Here is an 18,874-nt window from a genome sequence, read left to right as displayed (position 1 = left end):
TTTAAACTCTTTTTTTTTTTAAAGATTTTATTTATTTAACAGAGAGAGACAGCAAGCGAGAGAGGGAACACAAGCAGGGGGAGTGGGAGAGGAAGAAGCAGGCTCCTAGCAGAGAAGCCTGATGTGGGGCTTGATCCCATAACGCCGGGATCATGCCCTGAGCCGAAGGCAGATGCTTAACAACTGCGCCACCCAGGCGCCCCTTGGGTTTAAACTCTTAACACTACCCATTACTAGCTATGTAACCTTTGCAAGTCACTTCTCTTTGAGCCTTTGTTCCCTCATCTATAAATGGGGATAAATAATATTTACATTTTAGCACTGTTATGAGGATTAGTAGCATTGTACACAAAGGGCTGACTTAGCACATTGCCTGGTACATAACATGTAATATTATAGAACCTGTTCTTAATGATTTTATGAATGCTGATTATTGCCTTGTGCTTTATTAATGAACTTATATGGGTTACTGGTTTATACAGGGCAGTTTCCCTCTATACTACATGGGTTCTTAGGTCTTTTTAAAAGCAATCTTTATATCTATTTCCCTGATTTTAGGCAGCTTTTAAGCTGCCACTTATCATTGCTGTCACTGGGGCTGGTTCTAAGAATAGGTCCTACTCCTTGTCTCACCTCCCTTATTTGCTGCTTCTAATCTGTTGTACACTGGAAAATCAGGTAGCCAAATTGTCAGAAAGGTGTCTAAATTAAGAATAGATAGGTTGAGCAGGAGGCTAAGGGGTTTTTCTTCAGGGAAAGCATATAGAACATATTAGATTATTAGAGCCTAGTCTTTGTGATAGCTATTATAGCTACTCATAAGCCATTTTTATTTTCATGCTCCTGGAAGTGTTTCCAAAAATCCAGGGGATCAAACATATGGAAAAATGAGCTATTACTGTACTTCTGAGAAGAAATGTAAACAAAACACGGTAATTCCAGAGTTAATATGGGACATTGCAGGGCTGTGGCCCAGAAACAGGTTAGAAGCTTGGAGGAATGAATCCTGTCATTATTCTTATTGGGAAGACTTCTTAAGTCACCAATTTTAATCGCAAGGCAGTTAGAAAATTAACAAATATTAAGCATCTATAATGTGATAGGGTCCCTACATGCATTACCTGAATCTTCAAACAGCTCTGAGAAATAGTAATTATACCCATTTATGGTAAGGGAGTGGATGCTCTAAAAGGTTAAAGTGACTTATCCAAGCTGTAAAGTCCCAGAATTCAAACTAAGGTCTGTCCAATTTCAAAGGTCAGTGCTCTGTAGCCCTCTAATGACTTGTTGAGACTGACTTCTTCTCTGCACAAAAATTTACTTCCTCCACATCAGCAAATAAACAATGAGAAAGTGTAACAGAAAACAGAATGACATCCATAATCACTACAATATATATCAAGTACCTAGGACTTTAAAACACAGAAGACCTCTACGTAAAAAAAAACTAACTCTACTAAGACATAAAGGAAGAGACCTAAATAAAGGGAGAGGTAAACTATGATTTCTGGATGGGAGCACTTGACATAATAAAGATGTCAACTCTCCCCAAATTAATTTTTGTGGAAACTGGACTAATTCTAAATTATATGTGGAAGAATAAAGATCACATGATTCAGAAATAGTTAGTACATGTCTCACACAAGAAAAGTACAGAGTGGAGATTTGCCCTACCTGATACTAAGGCATATTAAAAACCTATAATAATTGAAACAATGTGATCCTGGCCAGAGATCAAACAGGCAATGGAAAAAAATGAATCCAGCAGTGTACTCATGAATATATAGGAACTTGATACATAAGAAAGGCAGTAATATACATCAATGGGGAAAGAAGACTCATTTAATAAATGGAGTTGGGAAAACTAGCTTATTACCTAAAGAAAATAAAATCAGAGCCCTTCTTACAGAATATACAGAAAAAATACCCACTATATTAAAGACCTGACATGGAAGGCAACATTATAAAACTATTAAAAAATGTAGGAAAGTATCTTTATGACCCAAGGGTAGGGAGGAATTTATTAAATACGAGCTCAAAAGCACATACCACAAAGGTACAGTTTGAAGGGTGTGACAAAACCAAAATTAAATATTTCTTGGTTAGGGGTGAAGTACACTGATGTCTGCAACTTATTTGGAAATGTATCCAGAAGGATGGATAAATGGCTGGCTAGAGATGGACAAATGGACAGTTATATAGGATAAAGTAAGTATAGTAAAATGTTAATTATAGAATCTAAGTGGTGGTCATATGGGTATTCACCTTACTATTCTTCCAACTTTTCTGTGTGTATGAAGTTATAACAATACGAAAGCTGGTGAAAATGAAACACTTTTGTTCAACAAAATATTGTACATAGTTTTAAAAAACTGTGACTGGAAAATATATTTGATATACACACACAGATACAGAAATGACACTTGCTATATATGTATGTATATACACACATTTGACAAGAAAGTTCTGAGATCAGCAAGAAAGACAAGTAACCTAAAAGAATACTTGCAAGGTAAAATAAATAGGCACTGCAGAGAATGAGAAAACAAATAGTTAATATGTATAAAGTAGAAGCTCAACTCATCTGTAGTCAAAGAAATGCAAAGTAAAATAAAAGATACTACTTGAGGGGCGCCTGGGTGGCTCAGTCCATTAAGCGTCTGACTCTTGGTTTTAGCTCAGGTCAGGATCTCATGGTCGTGAGATCCAGCCCCCTGTCGGGTTAAGCGTTCAGCACAGAGTCTGCTTCAGATTCTCTCTCCCTCCATCCTTCCCCCACCCCTCTCTAAATAAATAAATAAAATCTTTAAAAAAAGATACTACTTGAAGCCCACTGGACTGGCAAAAATTAACAAGTTATGTGATATCAGTACTGGCAATACTATGAAGAAAGAGAAACCCTTACATGTTGTTCACAGGACTATATATTAGTACAGATCTGATCTAGAGCAACTTGTCAATATGTACTGAAAGACCTACATGCATATCTTACAGGATCCAGGAATTCTACTCCCAAGTATATACTTCAGATAAACTGACACAGGAACACAAAGAAACAAAGACATCTATGAAGATATTTCCTGCAGCACTGTTTATAACACCCAAGAACTGGAAATCAATAACTAAAATACTGTGAAATTACTATTTGATGGAACATAATCCAGCAGTCATGAGGAATGAACCATGTATGAATATGGATAGATCTCAAAAATAACAGAGTGAAAAAAATTAGAAACAGAATGAGATGTACAGCACCTTTCATGTTAAAAAAGGGAAAAAATCTACATGTACAAACAACACTACAGACTCTGCAAGGATACACATATGTCTAAATAAATACAAGGAAAATGACTTGGAAGGACACACAACAAATACCCAAGAGTGGGGAACTACAGGAAAGGAAGGGAATTAGATCACGAATCAAGTCTGAAGGGGACAAAAACCAAATATAAAACCAAATATAAAAGTTCACAAAGATCATGCGTGAACTGATGATGACAGAGGGTCATGAACTGAGGAGACTGTCATAGCAATCAATTTCAGTGTTTCTGAATTCTAAGCTAAGCATAAAACAAAAACCTCCCCATCCCCAAACACCATAAAAACACAAGCTTAAAGGAAATGTGAAAAAAGTAAAAGAGAAATGAACTGGCCACCTTCCTGTCACATAGCTTACCGGAGTACACAGCACATGAGCAGCAGATGGGTTGGGACATTAGCTGGATTGAGCATACTGGGTGTATCTGACTTCATACAGGCCAGGAAGGCCCGCATCCTTCTGTTCTTGTCCTCGACTGCTTTGCCTAGCCAGAGCTTCTTGAGGTTTGGGCAAGTCCATTCCCGAAATGTCAGTGCAGACACCAGCTCAGGGGTTTGAGGTGACTTCCCTTTATAGGCAGACCACTCTTTGAGGATCACTGAAGGAACTGGAAAACAGAAATTGAGGAAAAATAGGCTCTAGAGAATGTCTGAGCATTTCTACAACTGGCCACAATTGACAGGATCTGTCACATTTCAACATCTTTTTATTTTTTGTTAACCACAATTTTTATTGTTAGCAGTAGTAACAGCAGGAGTAGTAAACATCAGATGCTTGATACGTGTTAAGAACTTTACATATAAATATAAATCTCATTTACTTCTCAGAACTCAGAACTCTAATCCTGAGAGAAAAGTATCATATTATCATAAAACATAGTGCTCAGTTTTCAGATGAAGAAATAAAGTCTCAAAGTCACACAGTTAATTACATTGAAACTCATTTAAGTACATGTACCAGGCTAGCAAGGAAAGAAGTCCAAGGAAGAATTATATAAATATCTGGCTTCTATGGGACACCCCAAAAGATTTTGTAAAATTTCACAAAATTCTCAAAAAACCATCTTTTAGATTTTTGAAGGTTTAACAGATGAGAAAAACATGGCTTCTATCTACTTCTGGTATACCTCAGGCTTTTAAGCTATGGACTCTTTCACTTAAGACGTCTAGCATCTACTCAATTACCCAAGATAGAAACCTGGAAGTCATCGCAGAGTCTGCACTCTCCTTCCCTCCTACACATCTGGTTACTATCCTTTATATCTGTTCCCTTTTCTTCATCAAAACAAATATTGCATAGGTTCAGGTCTCATCACCATTCACCTGACAACAGTCTCCAGACTGCTGTCCCTGACTTCATCCTGTCTGGTCTACCACAGATGCATGCCCCACAACTGTGACAGTGCTCTTTTCAACAAAATTTTTAATTTGAAATAATTGATTCACAGGGAGTGGCAAAGACAGTTGAGAGAGGTCCTGTGTATCCTTTACCCAGTTTCCCCCAAAGATTATCTCTAAAACAATTATAATATCAAAGCTACGAAGTTGACATTGGTATAATTGTGTGTATAGTTCTATGTCACAGGTAGGTTTGTATAACCACCACTGCAAAGAAGATACAGAACTATTCAATTACCACAAAGATCTACTTTATACTACCCTTTTTATGGTCACACCCAACACCCTACAGCACCATCCCTAATCCCTGGCAACCACTTATCTGTTCTCCATCCCTATGATTTTGTCAATTTGAGAATGTTATATAAATGGAATCAATCATATAGTATGCAACCTTCTGAGATTGGCATTTGCACTTGGCATAATGTCCTTAGGATCCTTCCATGTTGTTGCATAGATCTCTCTTTTTGCCAAGTAGTATTCCATGGTATGGATGTACCACAGTTTAACCATTCATCTTTTGAAGGACATCTGTATTGTTTCCAGTTCGGGGCTATTATGAATAAAATCTACTATTAATATTTGTTTATAAGTTACTACATGAAAATAAGTCTTCATTTCTCTGGGATAAATGCCCCAAAGTGTTAAGTGCTCGGTGGCAAGGTAAGTCTATTTTGAGTTCTGAAAAATTATTTTTTAGAGTGGTGGTACCATTTTATGTTCCTACCAGCAACTTATGGGTGATCTAGTTCCTCCGCATCCAATTTAGCACGTGATATTAACACCATATTCATTCTAGCCATTCTGATAGGTATGTAGTTATATCTCCCTGTGGTTTTAATATGCAATTCTTTAATGGCTAATGATGTTAAACATCTTTTCATGTCTTTATTTGCAACAGGTATAATTTCTTCAAGAAATGTCTGCATTCTTTTGCTGATCTTCTAATTGGACTGTTTTCATAATGCTTTGTTTTCAGAGTTCTTTATATATTTTAGACAGTAATCTAGCTGTGTGGTACTTGTTCACCTATGGATGTCCAATTCATCTAGTACCATTTGTTAAAAGGACTATCCTTCCTTTAATGAAGTACTTCTGCAGCTTTGTCAAAATTCAGTTGGTTGTACTTGCATGGGGCTATTTATGGGTTCCCCATTGTGTTCCACTGCTCTACGTGTCTATACCATTACCTATATCACACAGTCTTAATTATTGTAGCTACACAGTAAGTCTTCTAAATGAAGGTAGAGTGATTGCTCCCAACTTATTCCTTTTCAAAATTGTTTTAGCTGTTCTAGTTCCTTTGTCTTTTCATATAAATATTAGACTAATCTTGTATATATCTATAAAGAATCCTGCTGGGATTTGGATAGGAATTGTGTTAAACCTGCATATCAATTTGAAGAGAATTGACAGTTTACTATGTTGAGTCTTCCAATTCATGGAGATCTATGTCTCTCCATTGATGCACTTCTTCACTGATTTCTTTCATCAGCATTTTACACTTTTCAGCATATAGATCTTGAACATCTTTTGTTAAATTTATTCCTAAGTATTTCATTTCCTTTGGAGGAATTATAAATGCTTTTTTATTTATTTTGGTTCCTCATATTCATTGTCAGTATACAGACACACAATATAATTAATTTCTGTATATTTATTGTGTATCCTACAACCTAGATGAACTCACTTATTAGTTCTAGGAATTTTGTTGTAGATTGTGATTTTCTACAGAGACTCTGTCATCTACAACTAGGGACAGTTTTATATCTTCCTTTCTCATCTGTATGTCTTCTATATCATTTTTTTGCCTTTCTATGCTGGCTAGAAGTTCCAATACTATGCTGAAGAGCAGCAGTGAGGGCATAGCTAGCATTGCTCCCGGTTTTTGGAGAAATACATTCAATCTTTTACCATGAAGTATTATGTTAGCTGTAAGGTTTTTGTAGATGTTCTTTATCAAGTTGAAGGAATTCTCTATTTTTAGTTTTCTGAGAGGTTTTTTTTTTTTATCATGAACTGTTGAATTCTGTTACATATTTTTCTGCATCCATGGAGATGACCATATTATTTTTCTTTTTTATCCTGTTTATATGGTAGATTACATAGACTGATTTTTCAAATATTGGACCAGTCTTGGAAGATGGAATAAACCCTACTGGGCAGTGGTGTGTAATTCTTTTTATATATTGTTGAATTCTACTGATGATATCTTGTTAAGAACTTTTACATCTATATTGATGAAGGATATTGGTCTGAAGTACTGTTTTTATATACTGTCTTTATCTGGTTTTAGTATTGGGGTAATAATGGCTTCATAGAGTGAATTGGGAAGTGTTCTCTCCTATTTTCTGAAACAGATTTGTGTAGCAATTCTTTTTTTTAATTTAAAGATTTATTGTCCACAATAAGTGCCTGACTGTGTAAAGCACTGTTGGAAATTAAAAGATTTATGAGAGAGACTCTATGTATTCTTTTTTAAAAAAACTATTATTGAGGGGTGCCTGGCTGGCTCAGTCAGTAGAGCACCCTAGTCTTGACCACAGGGTCATGAGTTCGAGACCCATGTTGGGTGGAGAGATACATTAAAATTTTTTAAATGTGTTATTGAAATATAATTGACACACAATGTTAAATTAGTTTCAGTTGTACAACATAGGGATTTGAAAATAATTTGCAAGAAATTTGGTAGAATTCTCCAGTGAAACCAATTTGGTTAGATTTCTTTTTTGGGAAAATTTAAATTTTATTAATATTTACAGGGCTATTCAAATTATCTATTTCATATTAGGTGTGTTGTGGTAGTTTGTAATTTTGAGAAATTGACCCATTTTGTTTAATTTGTCAAATTTATGTGTAGAGTTGTTTACAGTATTCCCATATAATCCTTTGGATATCTGTAGGTACTACGGTGTTACTCCCTGCCTCATTCTTGAAATTAGTAATTTGTGTATTGCCTATTTTCTTCTTTGCAGACTTTCTAGAAGTTTGTCAATTTTATTGTTCTTTTCAAAGAACAAGGTTTTTGTTTCACTAATTACTCTGTTATTTTTCTGTTTTCAATTTCACTGATTTTTGCTCTTTATTATTAATTCTTCACTTTGGTTTGCTGCAGGTTTAGCTTTCTCCTCTTATTGTTTCTTGAGGTGAAAATTCAGATGACAGATTAGAAATGTTTCCCCTTTTCTAATTTGAGCATTTAATACTATGAATTTCCTTCTCAGCAACTCAGCTCCATACCACAGATTCTAATATACTGTATTTTATTTTTCATTTAGTTCCATATATTTCTTTCTCTTGAGACTTGCTCTTTGACCCATGGATTGTATAAAAGTGCTCTGTTACTTTCCAAGTATTTGTAGATTTTCCTATTATCTTTCTGTTGTTGATTTCTAGTTTGATTCCATAGTGGTCTGAGAATATACTCTGTATAATTTTAATTCTCTTAAATTTATTGAGTTTGTTTTATGGTCCAGGATATGATCTATCATGGTATATGTTCTGTGGGCATGTGAAAAGAACATATATTTTGCTCTTGTTGCATGTTCTATTAAGAGTCAATTAGATCCTATTCATTGATGGTATTATTGAGTTCTATATTCCTGATGATTTTCTGTCTGGTTGTTCTACTCATTATTGAAAGGGGAGTTGAAGTCTCTGATTATAGTTGTGGATTTGCCTCTTTCTAAGTTTTCTCAGTCGTTGCATCACATATTTTGTGGCTCTGTGGTTTGGTGATACACATTTAAGATTGCTAGTCTTCTTGGTATATTGATGCTTTTACCAGTATATAATATCCCTCTCTCTACCTGGCAATTTGCTTTGCTCTGAAGTCTACTTTATGTGGTGTTAATACAGCCATCCCTAATTTCTTTTGATTAATGTTTTCATGGTATATAATTTTCCATCATTCTACTTTCAACATACATATCATTTATATCTGAAGTGAATTTTTGGAGACAACATATAATTAGGTCACGATTTTTATCCTGTCAATGACTGTTTTTTAATTGGTGTAACCAGACCACTACATTTAATGTAATTATCGATATGTTAGGGCTTACATCTTTTTTTTTTTTTGGTTTGTTCTGTTTTTCGTATCTCTGCTTTCTTCCTCTTCCCTTCTTATAGATTACATGAACTTATTTTAGAATTCCATGCTGATTTATCTATAGTGTTTTTGAGTATTTCTGTGTACACCTTTCCTAGTGCATTTTCTTGGCATTGGATGACGTAAACATAAGTTACCACAGTCTACTGGTGTTGATATTTTACCGGTTCAAGTATAGAAACCTCACTGGTTACATCCCTTTAATCTTCCCCACTTAGAATTGTCTCACATATTTTCCCTATAGACACTGAGAACCAAATTAAGCAGTGAAACTTTTGTTTCAACTGTGAAACATAATTTAGAAAACTCAAGAAAAGCAAAGTCTACTGTTTTTACCTACATATTTGTTCTCTCCATTGTCTTTCCTTCCTTCCTGTTTCAAGATTCCTTCTTTAAGTCTCTACTTTAATTCTAGTTAGTTAACATACAGTGCTAGTTTCAGGGGTACAACACAGCGATTCAACACTTCCATACATCACGGTGAGCTCATCATGACATGTGTACTCCTTAATTTCCTTCCCCATCCCCCTACTCCCTCCCCTCTGATAATCATGATTAAAAGTCTGTTTATTCAAACTGAGGGCTTCAGAGGGGAGGGGTGGGGGAATGGGATAGGCTGGTGATGGGTAGTAAGGAGGGCACATATTGCATGGTGCACTGGGTGTTATACGCAACTAATGAATCATCGAACCTTGCATCAGAAACCAGGGATGTACTGTATGGTGACTAACATAATGTAATAAAAAAACATTAAAAAAAATAAAAGTCTGTTTCTTGATTTGACTATCTCTCTCATTTTTTTCCTTTGCTTGTTTTGTTTCTTAAATTCCACATTTGAGTGAAATCATATGGTATTTGTCTCTCTCTGACTTTTTTGCTTAGCCTATACCCTCTAGCTTCACCAATATTGTTGCAAATGGCAAGATTTTGTTATTAGGGCTTCATAATATTCCATTATATATTCCAATACAATATTCCATTATATTCCATACACACACCACATCTTTATCCATCCATTGACTGATGGATACTTGGGCTGCTTCCATATCGTGGCTATTATAAATAATACGGCTATAAACATGTACATGTATCCCTTTGAATTAGTGTCTCTGTATTTGGGTAAATACCCAGTAGTGCAATTACTGGATCAAAAAGTAGCTCCAGTCTTAAATTTCTGAGGAACCTCCATACTGTTTTGCACAGTGACTGTACAACTTTGCATCCTCACCAACACTGCAAGAGGATTCCCCTTTCTCTACATCCTCGCCAACACCTGTTGTTTCTTGTGTTTTTGATTTTAGCCATTCTGACAGGTGTGAGGTTATGTCATTATAGTTTTGATATGCATTTCCCTGATGATGAGTGATGCTGAGCACCTTTTCATGTACCTGTTGGCTATCTAGACATCTTCTTTGGAGAAATGTTTGTTCATGTCTTTTGCCCATTTTTTAAATTGGGTTATTTGTTTTTTGGGTTTTGAGTTTTGTAAGTCCTTTATATAGTTTAGATGTTAGCCTTTTAGTGGATATGTCATTTGCAAATATCTTCTCCCATCCTGGAGGTTGCCTTTTAGTTTTCTTGATTGTTTCCTTTGTGGTGCAGAAACTTTTTATGTTGATGTAGTCCTGATAGTTTATTTTTGCTTTTGTTTCCCTTGCCTCAGGAAACCTATCTAGAAAAAAGTTACTACAGCTAATGTCAAAGAAGCTGCTGCCTGTGTTCTCTTCTAGGATTTTTATGACTTCGGGTCTCACATTTAGGTCTTTAATCCATTTTGAATTTATTTTGTGTATGCAGTAAGTGGCCCAGTTTCATTCTTTTGAATGTTGCTGTCCAGTTTTCCCAGCAGCATTTGTTGCTGGATATTCTTTCCTCCTCTGTCGAAGACTAACTGACCACATAATTGTGGGTTTACTTTTGCATTTTCTGTTCTGTTCCATTGATCCATGTGTCTATTTTTGTGCCAGTACCATACTATTTTGATTTGCTACAGCTTTGTAATATAACTTGAAGTCCAGAATTGTGATGCCTCCAGCTTTGGTTTTCTTTTTTAAGGTCGCTTTGGCTATTTGGGTTCTTTGGTGGTTCCATACACATTTTAGGATTGTTTGTTCCAGCTGTGTGAAAAGTGCTGTTGTATTTGGATAGGGATTACATTAAATGTGTAGATTGCTTTGGGTAGTACAGACATTTTAACAATATTTGTTCTTTCAATCCAGGAGCATGGAATGTCTTTCCATTTCTGTATGACATCTTCAATTTCATTCATCAGTGTTTTATAGTTTTGAGAGCAAAGATCTTTCACCTCTTTGGTTAACTTTATTCTTATATATCATTATTTTGGGTGCAATTACAAATGGAATTTTTAAAATTTCTCTTTCTGCTGCTTCACTATTGGTGTATAGAAATGCAAAAGATTTCTATACATTGATTTTGATTCCTGCAACTTTACTCAATTTCTTTATCAGTTCTAGCAGTTTTTGGGTGGTCTTTATGTTTTCCTATGTATAGTATCATGTCATCTACAAATAGAGTTTTACTTCTTCCTTACCGATCTGGATTCCTTTTCTTTCTTTTTGTTTTCTGATTGCCGTGGCTAGAACTTCCAGTACTATGTTAAATAAAAGTGGTGAGAGTGGACATTCTTGTCTTGTTATTGACCTTGGGGGAAAAGCTATCAGTTCATGCCTATTAAGGATGATGTTTCTTGTGGGTTTTCCATAGATGCCCTTCATTATACTGAGGTGTGTTTCCTCTAAACCTATTTTTGTTGAGGGTTTTTATCATAAACAAATGTTATACTTTGTTAAATGCTTCTTCAGCATCTATAGAAATGATCACGTGGTGATTGTCCTTTCTCCTACTGATGTGATGTATCCTGTTGATTGACTTGTGAATATTAAACCACACCTGCAACGAAGAAATAAATCCCTCGATCATGGTGAATGATTTTTTTTAATGTATTGCTGGACTTGGTGTGCCAGTATTTTGTTGAGGATTTTTATATCTATATTCGTGAGAGATATTGGTCTGTAGTTCTGTTTTCTAGTGGTGTCTTTAACTGGTTTTGGTATCAGGGTAATGCTGGACTCATAGAATGAATTTGGAAATTTTCTTTCCTTTTCTATTTTTTGGAATAGTTTGAGAAGAATAGGTATTAACTCTTCTTTAAGTGTTTGGTAGAATTTGCCTATGAAGCCACCTGGTCCAGGACTTTTGTTTGTTGGGAGTTTTCCATTACTGACTCAATTTCTTTGCTGGTTATTGGTTTGTTCAAATTTCCTATTTCTTCCTGTTTCTGTTTTTTATATGTTTCTAAGAATTTACCCATTTCTTCTAGGTTGTCCAATTTGTTGCATATAGTTTTTCATAATATTTTCTTATGATTGTATGTATATCTGTGGTATTGGTTGTTATTTCTCCTCTCTCATTTGTGATCTTATTTAATTGAATCCCTCCTCTTTTTTATTCAAAGTCTAGCTAGAGGTTTATCAATTTTATTGATTTTTTTGCAAGGAACAAGCTCCTGGTTTCATTGATTGGTTCTTTTGTTTTTTACTTTGTATATCATTTATTTCTGCTCTAGTGTTTATTATTTCTTTCCTTCTGCTAGTTTTAGGTTTTGTTTTTTTTGACTTTTCTAGATCCTTTAGGTGTAAGGTTAGGTTGTTTATTTGAGATTTTTCTTGTTTTTTGAGGTAGACCTGTATTGATAAAAACTTGCCTCTTAGTATTGCTTTGCTGCATACCAGAGGTTTTGGACCATTGTGTTTTCATTTTCACTTTTTTCCATGTACATTTTGTTTCTTCTTTGATTTCCTGGTTGAGCCTATCATTGTTTAGTAGCATGTTATTTAACCTCCATGTATTTATAATCTTTCCAGATTTTTTTTTTATGGTTGACTTCTAGTTTCATAGCGTTGTGGTCAGAAAATATGCAAGGTATGATTTTTATCTTCTTGAACTTTTTGAGACTTGTATTGTGGCCTAATATGTGATCCTTTCTGGAGAATGTTCCTTTTGCTCTTGAAAAGAATGTCTATTCTGTTGTTTTAGGATGGAATGGTTGAATACATCTTTTAAATTCATCTGTTCCAGTTTGTCATTCAAAGCCATTGCTTTCCTTGTTGATGTTCTGTTTAGATGATCTATCCATTGACATAACTGGCATGTTAAAGTCCACTACTATTATTGTATTATTATCAATTAGTTCCTTTATGTTTGTTATTAACTGTTTTATGTATTTAGGTGCTCTTAGGTGCCTAAATATTAACAATTGTTGTATCTTTTTTTTAAAGATTTTTTAGTTATTTGACAGACATAGACAGCCAGCGAGAGAGGGAACACAAGCAGGGGGAGTGGGAGAGGAAGAAGCAGGCTCCCAGCGGAGGAGCCCGATGTGGGACTCGATCCCGGAACGCCGGGATCACGCCCTGAGCCGAAGGCAGACGCCTAATGACTGCGCTACCCAGGCGCCCCAATTGTTGTATCTTTCTGTTGGACTATCCCCTTTATTATTATATAGTGCCCGCCTTTGTCCCTTGTTACAGTCTTTCTTTTAATGTCTATTTTTCCTGATATAAGTATTGCTATTCTGGCTTTGTTTTAACAGCTATTTGAATGATAGATGTTTCTCCATCCTCTCATTTTGAATGTCTTTAGGTCTAAAATGTGTCTCTTGTAGGTAGCATACAGATGGGTCTTGTTTTTTTTTAAATCCATCTGCCTATGTCTTTTGATTGGAACATTTATTCCACTTACATTCAAAGTAATTATTAATAGATATGTTTTTATTGCCATTTTATTACACATTTTCTGGGTGTTTTTGAAGATTTTCTCTGATCCTTTCCTGTCTTTCATGTTTTGCTGATTTTCTTTAGTGCTATATTTGATTTCTTTCTCTTAATTTTGTCCATATTTATTAGTGGTTTTGATATATGGTTACCATTAGATTTGTATATAACCTCTTCTGCATAAAGTAGTCTATATTAAGTTGATGGTCGTTTATGTTTGAAATATTTTCTCCTTTCCTTCCCACATTTTAGGTATGTTATTATATTGTATATCCCTTTTTGTGAGTTCCTTGACTGATTTTTTTTACAGAAATATTCATTTTTACTGTTTTTGTGTTTCCTAGTTCTATACTGTCACTTTTGGTCTCTCCTTTCCACTCAAAGTGCCCCTTTTAATATTTCTTGTAGGGCTGGCTTAGTGGTCATGAACTCCTTTAGGTTTATTTGTCTGGGGAACTCTTTATGTCTCCTTCTATTCTGAAGGATAGCCTTGCTGGATAGAGTATTCTTGGCTGCTGATTTCTCCCATTCAGCTCTTTGAATACATCATGCCATTCCCTTTTGGCTTGCAAAGTTTCTGTTGCAAAATCTCCTGCTAGCCTTATGACTTTTCCCTTGTAAGTTAATGACTTGTTTTATCTTACTTTTAGAATTTTTTCCTTATCACTATATTTTATAAATTTAATTACAGTATGTCTTGCTGTTGGTCAACTTTTGTTGATTCTGTTGAGGTTTCTCTGTGCCTCCTGTACCTGAGTATCTGTTTCCTTCCCCAGTTTAGGGAAGTTTTCAGCTATTATTTCTTCAAATAAATTTTCTCACCACCTTTCTCTCTCTTCTGAGACTCCTGTAATATAAAAGCTATTACGTTTAATAGAGTCAATGAGTTCCCTAAGTCTATTCTCATTTTGCATAATTCTTTTCTTTCTTCTTTATTCAGCTTGATTACTTTCCATTACTCTGTCTCCTAAATAACTAATTCATTTTCATTTGTTTCCATACATGTTCCTCTGCTTCTTCTATCCTGCTGTTCATTCCATCAAGTGTATTTCTCATGTCATTTATTGTGCCCTTTATCTTTGCTATGTTATTCCCTATCTGTGTGTTAAAGGTCTCAATCATGTCTTCCACTCTTTTCTCAAGTCCAGCGAGTACGCTTATGATCACTGCTTTAATGTCTTTATCCAGCATGTAACTTTGATCTGTTTTGCTTAGATCTCTGGCTGTGGCCTTAGCCTTTCTTTAATTTGGGATAAATTTCTCTGTTTTCTCATTTTGTCTGCCTCTCTGTGTCGATTTCTCTGTGTTAAGAAAGTCAGTTGCAACTTCTGCTCTTGAAAGTAGTGACTTTATGAAGAAGAGGTCCTGGAGTGTTAATCCCCTGTTCACCAGAGCCTGGCACTTCAGGAGAGTATCCTACGTATGTTTCTTATGCCCTTCTGTTGTTTATGAGTCCCTTTTCCTTTCCATGTAGTCATCGGCACTGACTCTCTGGCTGTTGTGGGTTGTGCTTGCTCTCTATGGTTGTAGTGGGACCCAGGCAGGCTAGCTCTGGGGGAGTGGGGCATGCCCACCAGGGAATGCGAACAGGGCAGTTGCATTAGCAAAATGTGCACTGGGCCACTAGTCCTATGCCAGATCTTCTTTAGTGGTACAGTGGCTAGAGGCACACAAGAGCAGCTAGGGGTACACAGCTGGGCATGGTAGGAGATGGTACCTTTGGGTGCTTGGCTGGGTACATCCACAAAGGTGCCTGGAAGATCGCTGCTCAGTGTGATGCATGCTGGCAGCTGGGGGCATGCATCTTGGGGACCACACAAGGGTGGCTAGGGGGAGCACAGCTAAGCACAGTGTGACAGACATGCATGGTGCTCAGTGGCAGGTGTGCACCTGGTGGCTAGGTGGGGCACCTGCTTAGCTTTAACAAAATTTGCCCTGGGGTGTCTGGGTGGTGTCGTTGGTTAAGCGTCCAATTCTTTTTTTTTTTTTAATGATTGTATTTATTCATTTGACACACAGAGAGAGCACAAGCAAGGGGAGAGGCAGGCAGAGGGAGAGGGAGAAGAAGGCTCCCTGTCGAACAGAAAGGCTGACGTGGGGCTCGATTCCAGGACCCTGGGATCATGACCTCAACTGATGGCAGATGCTTAACCAACTGAGCCACCCATGTGCCCCAACTCTTGATTTCAGCTCAGGTGGTGGGATCCAGCCCCGCATCAGACTCTGTGCTCAGCACATAATCTGCTTGGGATTCTCTTTCCCTCTCCCTTTGATTTTAAAAAGATTTTTTAAAAATCTTTTTTTAAAAAAATATTTTATTTATTTATTCATGAGAGACAGAGGCAGAGGGAGAAACAGGCTCCCCACAGAACAGGGAGCCTGACACGGTACTTGATCCCAGGACTGTGGGCTCATGACCTGAGCTGAAGGTAGATGCTTAACCAACTGAGCCACCCAGGCATCCCTTTTTTTTTTTTTAAGATTTAAAATAAATAAATCTTTTTTAAAAATTGCCCTGAGCCCAGGGCCAAAGCCAGCAGGCTTGGACTGGGTAAGTCCTCAGGAGAATTCGTGCACATGGAGCACTGCTAATGAGTTAGGTGCCAAGTGTCTGTGCAGCCCCACCTATAGCCCGTGTCTCTGTGCTTATGCTGACAGCTGGGGATGGAAAATGGCACCTGCCAGCTCCCTTGTTTCAGAAGTCCCCCAACATACTCAAAAATAAGTATGAACAGCTCTGTCTACTGTTTGTGGAGTTTGTTCTGCCAGTCTTCAGATGGCTCTCCAGTTTATTGACTTGGATGTGGACGATACCTAGTTCTAAATGTAGGACTGGATGAGCTCAGGGTCCTCCTACTCTGCCATCTTCCCAAGCTCCTCCCAAGATTCCTCCTTTTATCATTTCCTTTTTGTGTAGAGGAATACCTTTAGCCCTTCTTTTGCTGTAGCTCTGCTTGTGAAAATTTATCCTAGTTTTTCTTCATCTGAGAATATGGTGATTTCCCCTTCATTCCTGGAGTATGTTTTTGTTTGATATAGAATTCTAACTTGACATTTCTTTTCTTTTGGCCCTTGAAAATGTTGTGCAACTTCCTTCTGGACTCTGGCTTCTGATGAGAGATCAGCTGTTATTCATATTATTTTGCCACAGTAGGTAAAGCATTGCTTTCCTCTGGCTGCTTTCATTATTTTTTCTGCCTTTAGCTTTCAAAGGTTTAACCACAATATATATCTTCACATGGATTTCTTTGGGTTTATACTGTTAATAATTCACTCAGCTTCCTGAATCTTGGGCTTGTTTTTCCCCAAATTTGATAATACTCCAGCCATTATTTACTTGAATACATCTGCAGTCCACCCTCTTCCTCCTCTCCTAGAACTGTGATGACACAAATACTAGATCTTTTGTTCTAGTTTCACTGATCCCTGTCCATTTTTTCAGCCTATTTTCTATTATTCAGATTAGGTAATTTCTACTGTTTTGTCTCCATATTCACTGATTATTTCTTCTGTTGCCTCCCATTTGCTATTTAACCCATCTATTGAGTATTTTATTTGTTATTGTATTTTTTAGTTCTTAATTTCCATTTCTTCTATCTTCTTTTTTTCCCCTCCATTTCTTCTTTTATTTCTTTGCTAAGACTTTCTATTTTTAATTTGTATCATGCATGTTCAAAATTCTTTGTCAAAGCATTTTTATAATGGGTGCTTTGAAATCCGTTAGGTAATTCAAACATCTGTGTCATCTCAATGATGGCACCTATTGACTTTCTTTCCTTGGTTTGAGATCTCAGTTTGAAATCTTTCTGGTTCTTAGTATGATGAAGGATTTTCAATTGAAACCTGGACATTTGGGATATTATTTTAAAAGACTCTATTTCAATCTTTTAAAAGGATCTTTAATATTTTAGAAGGATCTTATTTTAATCTTGTGTTTTAGCAGGTATTTTCTGACACCACTCTGGTGAGTGAAGGGGGATGCTGTCTCATCACTGCCAAGTGGGAGTGAAAGTCCTGGCTCCCCACTCAGCTCCCCTTTCTCCCTTGTTACAATTGGGCAAGGATAGAAGTCCAGGTTATTTATCTGGCCTTTGCTAGTAGGGGTGAGGGTGGGCTGCAGTTTTTCTGTGGTATTTGACTAGAATAGAGTGGTTATTATCTAAAAATTCTCTGTGTTGCTAGGTTGTTTCTTTTGGGTCCTTTGACTAGAGTGAGGAGGCATTTCTTGGGGCTTTTACTGGTCTGTTCTTGTTGGGGATTTCTGGGCTGCCAGCTTGTCCCACACCTAGTCTAGCATATATGCAGCAATAAGAAAACCCAGGGAACTCACCACTGCATTATTCCTTGGATCCCAAAGTCCTTAGCCAGTCTGCCTTCTTCTCTTCACCTTTTAGAATGTCTTGTGCTTGTTATATATATAATGTCCTGGGCTTTTAGTTGTATTTAGCAGGAGGAATAAGGAAAAGTATATGTACTCCATCTTCCCAGAAGCAGAAATCTAGAGGGTTCTTTTGAACACACTAATTTGACCATGTCACTCTGCAGCTTAAAACATCTCAATGGCTCCAACTCTCTACGGGATCAAATCCAAAACAAGACCTTACTAAGGAGGAAAAACTATGTTAGATATACTTCTACATTCCCAAAGTCTATCATGATTCTTACATACAAGTAGTAGTTACTCTGAATGCTTAATGATTAAAGCTGAGGCTCAAGTTAATGCATTTCCCATACCAATATATATTCTGGAAAATTATGTATTTTCTCAAAGACTGCTCCATAGCCAAAAGTATGATGTGCTTGCACAGACATTTTTGTTCCACACCAAGCTTTGAGAGAGCTATTGAAGCTAGAATGAAACTTACCTTCCACAGGTAGCCGCCGCCGTATGGCCAGGCGTTCCATTTTCCGCTGTGTTTCTGCCAGACTGAAAAGGACCCCATAAACATATTGACGTGCTGACCGGAACAGGAGAGCAGCTGGAGGCAACTCCATGTTACACTCATCCTCAATACATACGGGGATCTTAATCTCACCCTAACAAAAAATCATCCAGGAGAAAGAACAAAATGAGTTACCTCAAGGTTTGGAATTGAGCTGAGAAGAATCAATAATGAACTATAGCCTCTGTAGCCATGGTACCAAATTTTCTACTTGTTATTAACAGTTTCAGAATAAAAAGAAGCTGTAATAAGCCCAGATGACCATAGGCAGCTTAAAAGCTATGCTCCATTTTTAGAGTCTCTGCTATGAC

At 36.6% G+C, this 18,874-nt stretch overlaps 1 protein-coding gene across 5 annotated transcripts in view; it reads right to left on the bottom strand.

Annotated features, from left to right (window-relative positions):
• The window catches only part of FAM120C (family with sequence similarity 120C), a 140,278-nt gene that overhangs the window by 68,142 nt on the left and 53,262 nt on the right, over nucleotides 1-18,874 (bottom strand). For all 5 annotated transcript variants that reach the window (XM_040631306.1, XM_040631305.1, XM_040631302.1 and 2 more), the window contains exons 9-10: nucleotides 18,486-18,657; nucleotides 3,677-3,926 (exon numbers count right to left, since the gene is read on the bottom strand). In XM_040631306.1, coding sequence (XP_040487240.1) covers nucleotides 3,677-3,926; nucleotides 18,486-18,657 — 422 coding nt within the window. The remainder of the gene's footprint in view (nucleotides 1-3,676; nucleotides 3,927-18,485; nucleotides 18,658-18,874) is intronic.

This window comes from Ursus maritimus (assembly GCF_017311325.1).
Source record: "Ursus maritimus isolate PB19 chromosome X unlocalized genomic scaffold, ASM1731132v1 scaffold_X1, whole genome shotgun sequence".
In the NCBI taxonomy this organism is placed as follows: Eukaryota; Metazoa; Chordata; class Mammalia; order Carnivora; family Ursidae; genus Ursus; species Ursus maritimus.
This window is presented reverse-complemented; position numbering and strand designations above follow the sequence as displayed.